Consider the following 18,505-nt stretch of genomic DNA (forward strand, 5'->3'; position numbering starts at 1 on the left):
GAATGGCACTAGACTAAACCAAATTTTTGCAGGAGTTTCTGCATTTTATTCATAAATCAATAACAAATGAAAAAATTGATACAATAACAATGACATAAATGAGTACATTTTTGTGTGACAATAAAAAATATAAATAATGTATAAGACTGAAAACTACATAAATAAAGCATGTAAAATAGTAAAGTGGGTACAAAATGCAGGGGCCAGCTATAATAAGCAGGTAACTGCTTGAAACAATAGCAGCCATGAGGGAGGGCTACATGGGAACCGTAATAAATGTTATAATATAATTAGATAAAATGATGTCACGAAATAGAAAGTATGAAAGTTTAGATATTTAGTGGGGAGAGATAAGATAAAGTTTTTAAAAAGTGCGAGTGAGTGCAGGTGATACATTTAATAATTCTTAGAAATAAGAAACTTTTTCAATGAAGCTTTAAAAGAAAAAAAGAGACGCGGACTGTTTAAATGAAAGTAGACCCTGTGGTGAGTGGACGAGTTGGCAGTAAACGAATTGGCAATTTACCCCCCAAAAATGAATCACTTTAATTAATAAATTCAAATTGATAAAATGAAAATATCCCTGCCGGGACTCGAACCCGGAACCTTTGAATTAGAAGTCCAATGCGCTAATCCATTACGCCACAGGGACTGATTCGAACAACAAAGTTATTCATTGACCCTAAGTATTTCGTATTTATTTAGGTATTTAATGAACTCATAAGAACGCTTAAATTAGAATATACTTGCAGATTAGACAGAGCATGGTGAATGAGTGTGCAGAAGTGTGCAAATCGATAATAATATATTTGATATCACAAAAATCGTCTGCTTCTCAATTTGCTGCTCCAAAACTGAACCATCTTAATTGAAAGGTATAATCTGTTACAGGACATCAGCCAACAAACGCCAAGAAGAGGAAAAAGATTCCTTTGTAAAGATCAGATTCGCCTCGGTAGCCGCTATTGTCAAAACACCTGTATGTTCTCATTAATATGCACATAATCAGGATACGGCGACTATGATTACATCAAAAGAATGCCCGCGTTAATCGTCCATTTCTTATAGGTCCATGGACAGAGCAAGACAATATCAATTATCTTAAAGATGATAAATATTATTTAGAGGAAAATGTCCAACATTACACAATTAAAGCAGAATGGAGTCGATTTTGCACTTCCTCTTGTGGACGTTTCCGAATAGAAATAATAATAATAATAATATATGTGATTTGTAATGCGCCAAATCCACTCGGCAGAGTGCCCAAGGCGCAGTGAAAGAAAGAAAGAACGAAAGAGGAAAAGTACAAATATAATAAATGATATGATATAGGTATATTTACCCAGGGTAGCCACTTCAGTTTCGAAAACGGGCCCTGCTATCATTATTACCCCGGCTTTACCTGAGCTGCCTAGGCGCTCAAGCATTCAAGGAATGTCTTCCTACCGGGTGCCCATTCACCTCACCTGGGTTGAGTGCAGCACAATGTGGATGAGTTTCTTGCGGTAGGAAATTACGCCATGGCTGGGATTCGAACCCACGACCCTCTGTTTCAAAGTCAGAAGACTAATCCAATAGTAATAGATTCAGGAACAATTAAGAGTATGAAGCATTTAATAGATCAGTCTTAAGGTAACGTCGGCTATGCAATAAATAAATATAAATATAAATTTATTAAAAAATATATAATTGTTATATTTAAAGTATCTACATAATTTATAAATAAATTAAAAATAATAATAATGTGTCCATTTATATAGCGCAGTTACTATGTGCAGATGCTCAACTGTGCTTTGATACTTGATATCATATATTATTACACCGGCCGTAGCTGAGCCGCCATATTAATAGGCGCTAAAGCGTTCAAGGAATAAATCCTACTGGGTACCCATTCACCTCACCTGGGTCGAGTGCAGCACAATGTGGATAAATTGAATAAACTTATGTTACTTCATCGTTCAGCTCATGAAGGTATAGCTGGCATAATAACAATCACAATAATGATGAGGGTGACAATAATAATAATAATAATAACTATAATCCATATTTACCACGGACAGCCACTTAAGCTCTTATTAATGAGGGAGATTGCCCATCTCCGTTTAGCGCACAAGGTTCCATTCATTTTAAGTGTTTGGGATGATTCGGTCGGGATCGAATCCACGACCTCCCGTTCTTCAGGCGGGCTCTCAACCACTTAGCCACCATCATGATTATGTCTGATACAAGATCCTTCAATTCGTTTATATGAGGCTAAAGGGCCATTCATGATATGTGCGGATAAGCCGAGTTGTTTTGTGCTCTTTAAGACCGACTTCGGCCTCGGAGTCTAGTACACTCTAAAAAAACAAGTGCTAATTTAGCACTTAAGGAGCTATAATGACTGCACGTCGGAGTGCTGATTTTTTCATAATATGTTTTAAATCTTAACTAGAAAAGTCACCACTCCGAAGTGCAGTCACTACACACGCTCTGTGAGTGCTAAAATAGCACTTCATATTTTTAGAGTGTGTGTGGTATTGGCATTGCCTATGGCATCGCACTCTAGTACCTCACCTTAGCTTCGGAGGTCTAAAATCCTTGGACTTGGCTTCGGGTTCGGTAGGCCTATAGGCCCTCGGACGAGGTCGGACGCGGCCGGGAAATAAGCAAGGAATAAAATAACTCTAGGTATAGTCACTTGTTCTACAATGTTTATACTGTATCAATTCAATTCAGTTCTTTATTTCATTTCCATTCAAAACATAATACAAAGTAATATAAAGTAATATAAATCAAGTATCCACATTAAAGCTGAGCAAGATAATGTAATTCAGCGGAACAACCGACGCGTCTGCACCGAGGTTGACGCTTTTGGTCTCCACAAACGTCCTGATTTATACGATAGTTCATCAGACATTGATAGATCTAACTATTTCGCATGGGAAATCATTAAAATTGTTTCAACCCTATATTTCATCCTTTTTAACATTGCATTATGAGATATTGGTCGGCCTATGTGGACTTTGCCTGAGTAATATATATGCATTCCTACAGAAAGCAAATATAGTTGTTGACCACCACATGGATGAGCTCCTGTCAAAGACCTCTGCGAAACGTTAAAAGGATCATTGTTATACTTTTCTTATCAGTTGTTCGACATCTCTTCAACCATGCTTAGTGAATGACGTCTTCACTTATTCAAGAATTCAATTGAATAATTAATTCACCGTGATTTATTACGTAAATAATTTCCTTCATGTTTCTTTCCAGGTACTTTGCTCTCTTGCGACTATCAGTACTTCTGTCTCGGCAAACGGTAAGTATTCTAATGAGGCGAATTTCGAAGAAAATCCTTGCGTCGCTCACATGTGTCCGCATTTTTCATCAAGCGCGCAGGAGTAAGCAGAGCACACAAGGTGTTATGTGTGTTTATTTATTTATTTATTTATTTATTTATTTATTCATTTATTTATTTATTTATATTTATTTATTTATTTATAAGTCTTTTTTAGTAGAGTGGCTCCATCATTAATTGATATACTGTTGTCCTTGGAGGCCCTACAACAAAAATACAAACATATAACAAACATGGGTAAAAAAAAGTGTACAATGTAAGTTGAAACGAACAAACTGTAAAGAAAAGAACAACACAAAGGGCCAGTTTATAAATTAAGACTATTATAACGCCAAAATAAAAGACTAAATGAGGATTCGGATTGGGCATTTCTTAAAAAAATTACTAGGTAAATTGTTCCAAATGAATGCACCAGCAAAAGAAAAACTTTGTTTTCATTAAAGTCCAAATGGTAATATATTGGTAACGATCGAATTTCGAAAATCCAGTATATAATCATATGTTGGGGTTTGTTAAAACTAATGTATTATTTTGTCTTTCACATGCTCCCCGCAAATAGGACAAGTGTCTAGTGGCATTGACTGGGTGAAGAAATATACATTCCGATTTGTGGATTCGAACAATTACTACGAGGAGTCAGTCACTATCACGCCCAAGACTAACGCGACAAACATCAAAATACCTTGTAGAAACACCAACGAACTGTTGGATTTCAATGCAAAATCCTTCAATGTATCAGGCTGTGATACTGTCGAAATCTTTGCTTCTGCTGATGTCATTGTTCATGGCAAAGTGTCCAGCAGCAATGGTTTCACTGCAGGGTTTTTAGCCCTACCAGATGATGATCTGGGTACAGAGTATTTGGTTGATTGCTATACACCTATCAATCAAACGACACAAGTGGCCATATCCGCCATTTCAAATGACACGACCATAACTGTTAATTGCACAAGTAACTGCACTTTCAATGGGTCAAGTGTCTCTGGGTCTTTCCAATTGGGAGCTGGGGAATCTGGAATTTTAAAGAGTACCGAAAACAACACGGAAATGACTGGAACCTACATTGGATCTAATAAACCAATCTCTGTCATTGTTGGGGCCTTTAATGTTTACATTCCGAGGGATATGGATACGGATAAGGGCCATGGCGTCGTTATGGAGCAATTGCTACCGATTTCCGCTTGGGGTCGAACGCACATCGTGCCACCATTCAGAGATACCCCGAACGGTTGGATCTTACGCATCTCGGCGATAAACTCAAGCACGAACGTATCCTTGACAGATTGTGAGATCACGAGAAATGTAACTAAACGATTGAATAGTAGAGAGTTTACTGATATTACCGTTGATGGAACTAATCAAAGAATGTGCCTCATAGAAGCCGACCAGTCCATCCAAGTGATGCAATACGTGGCAAGTTCACGCACCTCGCCGGAAGAGTTTGGGGATCCTAGTATGACGGTAATTCCTGCAGTATCACGTTATCATGGCGACACTTCAGTTAGCAAGGTTAGGAAAAAAGAATTCAATTATACCATGGATGTTGTCACAACAAGCAAAGACCCACCGATGATTAACGGCCCTCCGGTTGTTCACATAGGTCAAACGCGGTCCCTCATTATTAATGGGACACAGTTCTTCTTGTACACCTTCGAATTACCAATTGGAATATATCAGGTGACTCGTCGGAACCAATCAGATAGAATGTGGGTCAGACTTTACACGCTTCACAATTCTCTTGGTGCAGCAATGTTAGGAGATGTAGGAGTCTCAGGTAAGAACACTATCAACTTTTTTCCGTTTCAAGACAGATCAAAATTAATAAGGTTTAGGGGATTGGAAAGATCGGAATTCCCTGCCTGAGTCAGTTGTAAGTGCAACTAGTTTAAATCAGTTCAAATCCGGACTTGAAAATTTTTGGCACAACCATCCTCTGAAGATAAGAAGATCAACGAGGGGCACATAAGCATATTGCTTTACGTCTCAACATCCAAGTAAATCCAAGTAAGATTGGATAACGATGTGCAATATGTTGCTATAAAACTAAACTTATATTTACACCATCTTGTATTTCCACTTTGCATTGTTTCATCCAGCGTAGTAGTTTCTAGGTGATGGCGCGGGTAAGGAATCAAAATTTTGTTTGTTCGTCATCAAACCGGTCTTCCGTGGTACTCTAAAAATCAAGGATTTGAAATAAATCCAGAACGGCTGTGAATAGTGAACAGCCAAATATTAGATTTAGTTTCAAACCTTGTAGATTTTAATATGAATCTAAAAGATTTGAATTTAAATCTTTTGGGATTTCAAAGTTAATCCTAAAGATTTAAAATGCATGCTTTCACTGGGGAGTTTACGCACTGCGAAGCAGGATACTCTTAAGAACAAATAAAAGGTATTGTCAAAATGCCCTTTATGACGAAGAGCAACCAAGAAGTCTTTTTCGAAGATTTGTGAATTAAAACTGCAGTTTCGTCCTTGACTCTGGACAGTGTCATAATATTTGCAATTTTTTTCAGCCCCGAAGCTAAGGACGAAACGGCATTTCCGGTTCACGAATTTTCGACCAAAACGTCCAAGTTGTTCATTGCCATGATTATATGACGGACATTTTAAATTTATTTAATGTATTCTTGAAGTTGTTCAGTGTCGCGGACTTTATATCAGTTCATGGGTCTTAGATTCATTGATGATATGGCTTTTATTGTGATATCGGTGTAATTAGAGATCACTGCCAACGTTAAACTCATCGCTCTCTTCCCCCCCCCCCCCTCCCCACACACTCTTACACTCGTTCGGCCTCGATATACACACACGTTCCCCCCACCTCATTATCTACCATCTGTCCACACCCCTCTCCCCACCACACTCTCTCTCTTTCAAAATTCCAGTCACGATGATACAGGTTGTTCTTTTCTTTCTTTTTTTTTTCATTTCTCCCTCAGTGAGAAATAACGACAAAATCACTGACATCAAGGGCAAAAATGACGAACTAAAGAAAAAGGTAAGTTTGTGACTCCATAATTTTGATATGCCTTTTTAGCGCAACGTTTTATGTCATATCATGACGTTTACTCAGGGAATCGTTAAGTTGCGCCGATATCTTTATGTGTCCACTCTTGTATAGCAATATCCAGGACCTTGGACATGTGGTACATAATTATGCGCATTATACTTACAAATGTATTTTAGAAATATGCCTTGTGTTTATTTATGTTTTGTTTTGATAAACGATATGCAATGGACCTGAGCGTGAAAATATTTTCATGTCGTATTATGAAGAGATTCTATCAAATAAAACATAGGATGGCATGGGGTGTATCTTATACCAGAGCATGGCCCTGGGAGGCGGGGTGCTGAGGTGCTGAAGCACCCCCAAGACTGATCAACTATAGCATCGGACAACAAATATATATTTTTTTATACTCTTTCGTTTTGTCGTTATTATAGCAAAAGGAATTTGAAACCCGATTTCCACACGATTTCCCCAGTTATGATGCAGCAGCGGAAGCACTCGACACTGTTACGTCGTATCTCGTTGACAAAGGCGAGCTTGATTCCGTGATCGAAACCGAAGTCGCACTCGAGTTCTTCAAGGGTGTCTTAACCCGGAAACCTTTACTGAACGCTACCGTGAATGAGACAAAGTCATTTCTAAATGTAAGCCCCCTTGATGCCAATCTCAGCTCTTATTCTTTTTAACCTGACATGAACAATTATCTATCATTGCCTGCATTTTACATTTTCAATTTGTATTTCACATTCATTATCATTATTTATATCATTATTGTTGATTATTGTACTATTATTATTATTGTTGTTGTTGTTGTTGTTACTATTACTATTACCATAATTATTTTTTTTAATTGGTACTGAGTTGATGTAGTTTGTTTTTAATTTGAATGATTTATTTTGAAATGTACTTTGATAATTTGTGGAATATGAATATATGAATAAAATAAATAGATAAATATAGATTACATTTAACGTTGATGTCATATTTTTCCCCAAGCTACCCTTTTTTACATAACAAAACCAGTTAATCTTGTCGTCGAAATACATATTGTTACTATTAAGGTTGAATAAATTAAAATAGGATTGTTAAAGTGACAACATATTCAACAATAACCATCGATCAAATGAAAACCCCGTAATTTATTTTTCATCACTCTTGATTTGTTTTTAAATCATCTTAAACAGGTTGTAATTTACTCAGCTATATTGTTTCTTTTGTTTTTTTGTGTGTCATTTATAATATTTTCATTCATTCTTTTTTTTTTATAATTTGTATTGTTTTCATTCACACTATTCTTATATTATGAAAAAAATTGTGAACCATTTTGAGAAGTATAATTTATACTGAACAAGTTAATACTGTTCACATTCGGTGCATATCCAATTTCTTACACTAGATTTAGCAGGCAATTAACTATGTCAAAATTTTAGTATCATTCGTACAAATGTAATCTCATTTTCCTAATCCCATCAGAAAACCAGCGAAGCGCTTAATGTTCTGTTTTCCAACAAGACCAATGAACATCTTGCCCGCGCATGCGTGGAAAAGGTGAGTGTAATAACTATTACTATAGCACTTCCATACACGATACAATTTGTTTAATTATATCATTAGTATGCATTTTTATAACGGTGCAGTGTTATCTGATTTAAAAGTATTCGACCAGGACAAATATTACAATATTATCTTAAATATATCTTCCTTCCTCCGTCTGTACATAATACTTAAAGAACAAGTCCATCCCAACAAAAGGAGAAAAATCTAACAATCAAAACACTGAAAATTTCATCAAAATCGGATGTAAAATAAGAAAGTTATGACATTTTTAAGATTCGCTTCATTTCATAAAACAGTTATATGCACATCCTGATCGGTATGCAAATTGGCAGACTGATGACATCACCCAATGACTATTTATTTTGTATTTTATTATATGAAATATGAAATATTATAATTTTCTCCTCCTTGCCAAGTGAAACAAAGTTTTATTTCTCCCTGAAAATGTAGAATTACCATTATTTTAACATTTTATGGTTAAGTTAAGTTGGTCCTTATTGTCAAATCTGTAAAGATTGAAATATTGTATTATTCAAACAATAAAAAAACAAAAAAAAATAGTGAGTGATGGACATCATCGACTCTCTCATTTGCATATCGCTGAGTGGTGTATTTGAATGTTTTGTGAAAAATAAGCGAAACTTAAAAATGTCATAACTTTTACATTCGATTTCGATGAAATTTGCAGCGTTATGTTAGTTTGATTTTTCTCTATCGATTCAAATCAACAATTTTCTGGGGTGGACTTGACTTTTAATGAACTGTATATGATGACGATGATGATGATGATTATGATTTTGATATTGATAAAAAATATTATCAATGATTATAACCATAATATTAGTAATGATATAGTAACAGATCAACCATGAAAATCATCAATAAGTTTCTCCTAGGATTATTATTTTAAAGGAAAATTTAATATGATATTCATTATTCAATATTAATATGATTTTTATTTGTTTGTATACGACTTTCGTATCTGAACATAAAGTTGATAGCCATCACAGTCTAGGGCACAACAAACAATATTAGGCAAAAATACACAACAAAATTGTTTGCAAATTTCTTGAATACATACAGCAAGAATACAATCATAGTAAAAATGATAATACTAGTTTATTGTTGTTGATGATGATGATGATGATAAGGTCCTAAGTTATAATGATAATAATGAAATGTCACATGAGTGTATCGAATAATTATCATTGTTTCTGTTTGCCTTTGTTTATTTTTGTACCCCATAGCTTCATTACAAAAGTGTCGTTTGAAACAATAATTTTGAACTCGGCTTTAAAGTTGTGGTTTAACTATAATTATGGAGCGCCAATTGATGCACAAATCTCTTTTATTACACGTTCAATTTATTAACTCACATGACACTCAAATCATTCACAATTGCTGGAAATGATACATGTCACTGATTAAATATTTTTCTGTATTATGTAAGCAAATGGTAACAAAATAGTAAACATACGAAATATGCAATGTGAACTGAAGTTTTGAGTTTTTGTCCCCCCCCCCCCCCATAATTTTGAACACCGAGTTGAACCGTGGTCTGATTTAAACTTGACTTCAGAATACTGGCCTTAGTTTTGAAATAACAATAACACTTTCCAGAGGGGAGTGACTGAATTATAGCATAACATATACTTGAACTATTTCCGCTGGAAGACCTGGGGCCCGTTTCAAAAAGAGTAACAACTGTTGTAACTTTGCCATTATGGCAACTACCTTGGTAACCTTGATTTTTATTGGCTGCTTAGCTCTGTTGCCATGGTATTTGTCATAATGGCAAAGTTACAACAGTTGTAGCTCTTTATGTAACGGGTCCCAGGAAATGCCCTTGAATAAATAGTGTCAAATAACCATTTTTCAAGTAACAGTTGCCAATGAAGTGTTTGGTCTTGTCTTAATTAAAACACAAAAGGGAAATTGAAACGGGAATCGAAACTATATGAATCGGTGGGGGTGTCAATTTACAACATTGTTTTATGAGTATGGATGTCGGTTATAATGGGATCATATTTCATAAGATATTGAACTTAAGAATTTGGATTATTTCCGCATGTCCCACATAATACTATCTAGCGATTAAATAATTATGGTACATGTATTGCAACTTACGTTAATGATTTACCCCAGTATCTTCATAGAATTTCATATGCACTTCATGTAGTTCGACCAATGAAATAGTACTCTCTGTAATACGTGGCTGACCCTCCTGAAAATAAGTGAAAATGACTTGTTTTAACATGTTAATACACTGTAAAAACTGTGGTGTTAAAACTGACACCAATTGGTGTTAATAGAGGACCACACCCTGAGGTGTTAAAATAACACCCTAGAGATTGAACATAACACCAAAGAGTGTAAATGTAACAACCATAGGTGTTGTAACAACAACTATAGGTGTAAAACTAACACCACCAATTTAACACCGGTGTAAAATAACTGGTGTGGTCCTCTATGTACACCGGTTAACACCACAGTTTTTGCTGTGTAGGAATAGGATGCAATATTATCAGGGCCCTTGGAAGGATTTCTTAATAGGGGATGCTGGTTTGGAAGAAAAAAATTGATAAACAACAAAAACAGTTTCACTCCCAAACCAGGGGGATTTGGGGCAGGAAAAATTTGACAACACCCCCCCCCCCAAAAAAAAAGGGGGGGAGGGGGTCTCTAGAAAATGAAGATGAATTTAGTTAAATTACTACTTTTTAGCACACATATTTGACTTCCAGGGGGTATAACACACGCCCCATACAATATTTTGGGCGAAGCACCCCTCCTTCACAGTGAAATATAAACCATCCCAACAAGCATCGTGGTATAACAGACTTCAAGCCAGGGGTGGCACCAAAAGGGGGCACAGCGGCGATACATACCTCTGTATAATTCTTAATGTAGATTTGGGGATAAAACAGAGGGTGAAATATAGACAAAAAAAGAGGAATAAAGAAGGAAGATTAACAAATCAAGGTCCTAGTCCTATATTACCATGTAATTCAAATGAATTATGACATCACATGTACATCACCCTGCTCCCTTATCAAAACACATCTTCCCCCCCCCCCCCCCCTCTGCACCCAACAATCTCAATGCTATTTAGGCCTATATATATTTTCTACTTTAGAGAAATTTGAGCGCTTCACCTGAGGAAATCCAGTATGAACTCGAAGGGCTCTTGCACGATGCTTCCGAATTGATCGCTGGTGGCGGACTGTCATCATTTGACGTCTCGCGAGAAAATGCAGGTAAACGATTCCTCAATCATACCTTCATATGGCACGCCATTTTCCCCAAAATGTCGATAAACTCTGGTAATCGCTCGATAAACGTTGCTTATTATTGTTGGGCAAAGGGCGCGCCATAGCTTTATACCCGGGTATCTACTTATAATTCGGGATAAGCGTCTTCATTCTAGTTAGTTCGCCATGTGGTAGAATATGTAGATGGTCATTGTTATAATATACCTGTCATGTAAGATAAAGGTTAGAGAAAATAAATATATCATGATTCCCTTTTGAATTCAATTAGTCAATGTGATTATGCGAAAGTTTCTGTTATCCACTGCTTTGATATAAACTCAAATCTCAAATTCACTTGTAACTTGGTACATGGATGTTTTATGTTTGGAATATCTCCAAAGATTGGCTACCTTTTTAGTTAACCCCGTTTCAAAGTATCGACTGGGTTGCTTTAATACCCCCCTTTGACTCCTTTATTCGCCCCCTCTTAGTACTCTTATTCATATTGTCACTGTTTTCATTTGTTTTCTTCAAACTTTAGCAATCGCAATCGCCCCTACAAGCATGACCAGTCGCGGCAATGCTGCAACCGCTGCAGAATGTGGGGGCGCCCTAAGCATTACTGGATACGGCGCGGAGATACCGTGCGAAGTCTTGAAGGAGATGGGATCCCGCGCTGTATATCAGATGAGGCTGCCTTTCGGGGCAGACGCACTTGCAAGTTCAAAGTGTTCTGAGAACAGGTGAGAAAATATGGGGTCCTGGATGAAACCACGATACACGCCTTTCTTTATATATCAAATGATTGACGAATCGGCAAATCGAGCCGTCCGTCCTTGTGGTCTTGGGGAAATTCTGTTGGACTTGCTTATCTTAAACTCCAGGTTTGCAGCTACATGTACAGTAGCCTTTCATAAAAAAAAATTGTTATGATAATACGTTTGTAATAACAATCAAAAGTTAACTGACATCCTTCAATCTGAATGGCTGATAGTAAACTTGTTATATAAATTGTCCGGTTGTAATTATAGCAAGTCTTTGTTAAAGAGACCCAGGCCATTAACCTCTGAGCCACGGAAGGATTTTTCGGGAGAAAAGGTGCATGCCTTAGCATAATCGGTTAATTTTTATTTCTGAGGAGTCAAATATGACTTGGAATGACGTCAACTTGGAGTCAAATCTGTTTTGAGTCAAAGTGACTCCTTTTAGATATTTTCGATATTAAATAATTTTCCGCTGATGTCAGACCATTCCGAGTCAAATTAATTTGGAATCCGGGTCACGTTAGGGTTGACTCCCAGCTGGAATCCCCGTTCAAAGTTGACTCCGCAGGGATGGCATGATAGACGTCTCGTGGGGGCGTCGTGGTCTAGTGGTTAAGACTCTCGTCTTTCAACCTGAAGGACGTGGGTTCAAATCCAAGCCCTGTCGTATTTTCCTTCAGCTAGAAATTTACCCACATTATGCTGCACTCAACCCAGGTGAGGTAAATGGGTACCGGCATGAAGTAATTCCTCAAAAAGCTGTACGCACCGGAATCGGTAGACTAGCTTAGCCGGGGTAATATAGGAGCGCCTTGAGCACCTAGCAAGGTGGATACGTGCGCTATACAAATCCTATATTATTTATTTATTATCTATGTTGGGTTAGGAGGTGCTAATGGCCTAAGTTCAATGATGTAAATGAAAATGACTACCAGATTTTTTTGTAATCTAATGTAGTCTTAAAGCTCTGACCATTAGAATAAACCATGAAGCTCATACATGTACAACAATCTACATAAAAGCAACCTAATGATTATTACTTTGATAACTCTTTTGACAGGAAAAAGATTGCAACTTCGCTCCTTAGCGTGGGACTCGTATCTAATCAGCCGAAACGGGAATTCAGCAAAAATGTTTCATTAACCTTCAACATAAGGCCTTCTGAGGTAAGAAAAAATAAATTTCTTCTGTTTATAAACTGCATTTCTCAATACATTTTAAGCAGATTTTTTCCGTCCAGTATGTAGATCAGTGTAAGTGATTAATTAATACGTTCAGCCTTATAGGTAGATAGAAACTACATTGCAATATATCATTAGAAAGCTTGGCTTTTATCGGTTGGGACATTCCACATTTTTTTATAGAATCGAGAGAGTGAAATAGGCTTTTATTCCGAATCTAGTTTTACCCTAAAAACAATAATCCTCCAAATCGGTTAATAAATGTTAATAAATCTGTTAGCCCTCAAGTTTGTGACTAAAATTTTTAGAATATTTGTAATTCTCAATATTTCAGTCCGCAGGCACTCTCATTGTCATATTCACTTCGCCACATGTATATCAGTGAAAATGAACGTTGGTCTACGTGTATCTGTTATTGATTATCACAAATATTGATAGTGATTTTATAATCATCTACTATTCTTTCATTAATTAATTCATCCAATGCAGGATGGACCCAACAATGATACCACGCTATGCTCCTTTTGGGACAATGAGAAAGGGTAAGAAATAATACCATCGTCGGCAAAGTGAGAGAAAATGAACTTAAGAGTACTTTTTTTATTAAATAAAATGTCTGATTCTGGTCTTCCGATGCAAGATTACTGTCAAGTTTATAATTATGTTGAAACGTGATGGAAAATTATGACTTTTTTGTCAAAGGTTTTGAAGCTTTAAAGCGGAAAAATGATAATCATGCGCTACGATTTCGCGAGAATTTCGGTCCGCCTAGCCCGGGCGAGGCAACCCTCACCCATAGGCTGCAATACAAAATTCAAATTTTGAGGGGATGCCCCCGCCCCAGACCCTGGGACGTCGCCCATGATAATGGATTTTCCCTAAGGCTATCAGTATGTTATTAAAGCGGGGACTGGAGGAACGCTCGTTTAATTGAAGAGGGGGGGGGGGGGCACAACACAGAATTTCACCCAAAGGGTATAGTGCTTTTGTTGGACGTAAGGCTATATGCCCTATCAATTTTTGAGGAGAAATTATCATTTACATGTATCTATTACATTATGATGATATTCAGGAAGCGCAAGCTGACATCACTTCCTAGCTAGTTTATCGCGATCGGTTTTTCAGCTCGCGGTGGATGATAGCATTTCTCCTGCTCTTCAAGCATGTAAAGAGAAACTATATGATCATGATATTGGACTGGCTACACAAATTATGAGAAAGAACTTTAAATGACTCATTTCAAAACAGTTTTGCTTATTCCCTACATCAATAGTTTTTGCCCGTCCATGTGTCATCATGAGGATTGATATTTCTTTGACCTAACCTCGACTTTAGAATAAATATTTTTGTTGCTTGATGACTTTAAACAGATGCCCACAGTTATCAATACAATTGGCAGTGCACTGACACCAGTATCATAATCAATACTCGCTGGCCGTAATGACAGGCGTATTTTTAAGTGAATTGTAGTAAGGGGTAAATGTCCCATGCATTGGCGGCGGAAGCAAAAAAATTTAGGGGGTCCACCTGAAATTTAGGGATGGACACAGGTAAAAAATTGGACAAGCAAAAAAAATGGTTATCAACAGAAATTTTTTGGGGGGCCGTCCCCCATCTCAAATTTAGGGGGACAGCCCCCCCCCCCGCTTCCGCCGCCTATGGTCCCATGATACGTCTTTCTCCCCTCCGCAATGTTACAATGCTTTTTTTTGGGGGGGTGCATCGTTGACGTTTCGCTGATTTTCGTACTTATTTAATATCAAACAAACAAGCATTGGGTCCGATAGGGTTATGAAATGTAGAGTCCCTTCATTTCAAGGAGTTGCGCTTCTGGGTTACGATGGCGCCTCTTTTAATTCTAACGCAATAACTTCGTCGGTTGATCATCATTAAGCCTTTATTCCGTTTATATCATCTCCTAGTTTGTGCCCTATAGTAAGCCGGCTCCTGTCCGTCGCCGCCACAATCCCCCCCCCTCCCGCGGGGATGGGGACAGACATAATGGCATATGGGGCAAATTTTCTAAAGACCTGCGAGTAAGCAAAATTTTTGACATTTTAAATACCGATTAAATCTAATGTTGTGATTGATGTTGACATAATCAGAAAATAAATATCATAATTCACCTCTTTTCCTTTCCATGTCTTTATTTTTCTCATTTTGGGGGGTGGAATTCAGTGGTCCATGGCCCCATATGACCCCCATATATATATATATACGCCTAGTAGCGTACCTAGGATTTTCCACAGGGGGGGGGGCAAAACCGTCCAAAAAATTTGACAAGCAAAAAAAAAAAAAAAAAAAAAAAAAAAAAGGTTTTCAAGCTCGTCAGGGGGGGGGGCAAAAAAGGTCTTCAAGCTCGTCAGGGGGGGGGGGCAAAAAAGGTCTTCAGGGGGGCACAGATACGTCCTTTGCATGGGTTGTGACTCGTCAGGGGGGCAGACTGCCCCCCCCCCTGTAGGTACGCTAGTGTATACGCCAGTGCCCCGTCGCACTCGTCATCAGATCTACTTAGATTCAGTGGCACAAGGCATACGGAAAGCATGAATGAGCCCTTTCCAATGCTGAAAGATGTTTTTTTTTTACTTTCAAACAGAGATTGGTCGACATCGGGTTGCACCCTGGATTCCATTGACGTCATCGACGGCGAGACCAAGGTCACGTGTCTCTGTAACCACCTGACAAGTTTCGCTGTACTCATAGACGTGACCCCAGGCTCAGCAGAGGTGAATACAAAAAAAAAATGATTAACGTTTTAGTCAACATAATATACAAAAAAAATCACACGGCACAAGAAGCTATATATTTGTATTGTGACCAACCAAAAGGAATTCTCATTTAAAATCACAAATTGCATCCTCCAAAACACTTTTTTATCCACACATCCATTCATAACATATCTTATGACATACACATCGATATGTTTGATAAAATTAAAAACAGGAATAGTGAGCAAAGGTTTTGAGGGTATATTAACTTGTCTTAACCCTAATAAGACTGGGGTGCTGATTCACCCCCCCCCCCTTCCTCAACATTTTAGACCAAAATTGCGACCCCCGGGTACGGGGTTTCGAAAGTACATGTACGCAACATTTTGTAAGTGCATGCAGACCCAAAATTGCTCAAAAACGTGAATTTGTGTACAAATCCAATGCTAATGATTGTTTATCCAAAAATCAGAAATGTATCATTATTTTTTCCTTTAACTGATTAAGATCAAGTAATTTCATCTTGTTTATGCTCAAGATAAAGTCCCCGGCAATCTCCATTGAAAAAACACTATAAAACAAAAAACAAAAACAAAGAAATGCATAAGAAATTTAGAAAACAATAAAATACCGAAGATTTTTTTTTTATTTATACGTGCATTTGATCAGATTCATATCAAGAGTCTGTAAACCAAAATTGGCATTAAAGGGGCATTATTCAGTTAATTAGGGCAAACCTTTGATTTTACGCATAAATTAGCATAATAAATTAGCAATGAGACTGTTCGCAGAATTTGATCTGATAGTTTTGTAGATTTAGCCATGGGTAAGGCGCTTGCCGATTTTCGTCGCGATTGCGTGATTGACAGCCAAGATCATAAGGGGCTGAATCAACCCCCTTCCCCGTCTTCCTAGGCGTCGAAATAGCTCAGTCTATTTAGGGTTAGGGAAGCAAAATTGTACAGACACTTCCAAGAAATCTGTGATAGAATAATTATTTGATTTATCTCCTGGAGAGTCTAATCGTAACACTTGAAGTGTATCATCACAAAATGGGATGGAGTGTCTGGTAACTTTATTTTCCACTGTCTTTCTTTTGGGGGTGATTTAAACACTGAATATTATCTGGTAGCATTTTTCGGGGTTTCATTTTACAACATATTCAGAATAGTTCAGACACAGACTTGCAGCTAATTTTTTTTTTTATTTGAATAAATGTTAGCAAATGCCTATTGATTTTTTCATGTAATTATATCTGTGATTCATTTTTTCTAGATTGATCCAAGACATGAACAGATAATGAAGCTTTTGACATGGATCGGATGTGGATTCTCAATCGTGGCTTGTTTTCTGACTTGTTTTGGTTACGCCATCCTCAGGTGATTAAGGGTTATATTCCTCCCCCTGTCTCATCAAAACAGATGATGATATGTATAGTAATTAATATTATCATATTGATATTTACTCTTATCGGGTATTGTCATTAATACATGCCTTGTATCTCTGATAGAACAATGGGATATTACGTAAACAATAGAGCAGATGATGTTTAAGAAAATTTGATCTATTACTACTACTATTACTTATTATCATTATTATTATTATTATTGTTATTATTATTGTTGTTGTTGTTGTCGTTGTTGTTTTAGTTGCGTTTTTGTGTGTGTCTTATCACTTACTGGCATTATCGTTATTATTGTCAGTAGTGGTGTTAAATTAGAAATAAGTTTTAGAAAGATGATGATAAACATTGAAAGATGATGACATACATGTTTATCAATAATATTATTGTTACAGCATTTTTTTTTCATTTTCATCATCACTACCAAAACCACCCCATTGGAGGCCATTGATGTTTTACATGACTTGCAATGTCGCTATAATTTATCTTTATTATTTGTTCCGCAGACTCCGGAGCGATCTTATTTTAGTTCATGGAAACCTTGCACTGTCCGTTGGCTTGGCTGAAACAGCTTTCCTTTGCCTTGGTGCTATCCCGGATCCTGATGCTCGACCGGTAAGGATCTAATGAAGATTTCCCTTCTCTCTCTCTCACACACACACACTAACCCTCCCTCCCGCGCATTTTTTTTTTTTTCTTGCTTTTTTAGCCTTTATTCAGATACTATTACATTTTTCATGTACAAGGGTAATAAATCAAATACACAGTATGCAAATTAAAGTGAAGTACACTTATACAGCAATATAACATACGAAATAATATACATCTTGATATAAATTTTTCGAAACAAATATTATCATAACCCATAATACCAATAACAAAAACCTCGTAATTTCACATGTATTTACTGTATAATAATACCGTATTGTATGATGAAAAATCAAAAGTACAGACTTTTTTAAGTGAAGAGGTTATCCCATAATAAAAAAAAAGTACTTATACATGTATATTCATTCCTCCAACTTTTGTAAGACAATACAGAAAAAAAAGTCTCTATGTTTATTCTTAGAAAGTATACAATAATCTGAATAAAGATTTTGTATATAAAGCACACACGAAAACAAAACAAAACACAACATCAACAAAATAAAACAAACAAAACCTTTTCCACACCCCAAACAAAATATTCTTTCTTTTTGGATCTACTCAAACATATATTTTGCTAACCATGGAGATAGGAACCCCCCCCCCCCCCCCCCATCCCTGGCAGCAAGCACTCACATTCACAC

The 18,505-nt window shown here is 36.9% G+C and overlaps 1 protein-coding gene and 1 non-coding gene across 2 annotated transcripts; one reads left to right on the plus strand and one right to left on the minus strand.

The window, feature by feature from the left end:
• Nucleotides 1-578: 578 nt before the first annotated feature.
• TRNAR-UCU (transfer RNA arginine (anticodon UCU)) lies at nucleotides 579-652 on the minus strand. Its single transcript has one exon. It is a non-coding gene; the product is annotated as a tRNA-Arg (tRNA).
• A 2,606-nt stretch (nucleotides 653-3,258) lies between these two features.
• LOC129282558 (adhesion G protein-coupled receptor L2-like) lies at nucleotides 3,259-18,333 on the plus strand. The gene is made up of 12 exons (XM_064115037.1): nucleotides 3,259-3,298; nucleotides 3,897-5,111; nucleotides 6,283-6,341; nucleotides 6,788-6,997; nucleotides 7,827-7,901; nucleotides 11,047-11,167; nucleotides 11,703-11,904; nucleotides 12,986-13,091; nucleotides 13,596-13,648; nucleotides 15,703-15,832; nucleotides 17,090-17,193; nucleotides 17,723-18,333. Exons 2-12 carry the CDS (start codon nucleotides 4,385-4,387, stop codon nucleotides 17,841-17,843), a joined length of 1,908 nt encoding a protein of 635 aa, XP_063971107.1. The 5' UTR covers nucleotides 3,259-3,298; nucleotides 3,897-4,384; the 3' UTR covers nucleotides 17,844-18,333.
• The last annotated feature ends 172 nt before the right edge of the window (nucleotides 18,334-18,505 follow it).

Source organism: Lytechinus pictus, unplaced genomic scaffold (assembly GCF_037042905.1).
Source record: "Lytechinus pictus isolate F3 Inbred unplaced genomic scaffold, Lp3.0 scaffold_20, whole genome shotgun sequence".
NCBI lineage: Eukaryota > Metazoa > Echinodermata > Echinoidea > Temnopleuroida > Toxopneustidae > Lytechinus > Lytechinus pictus.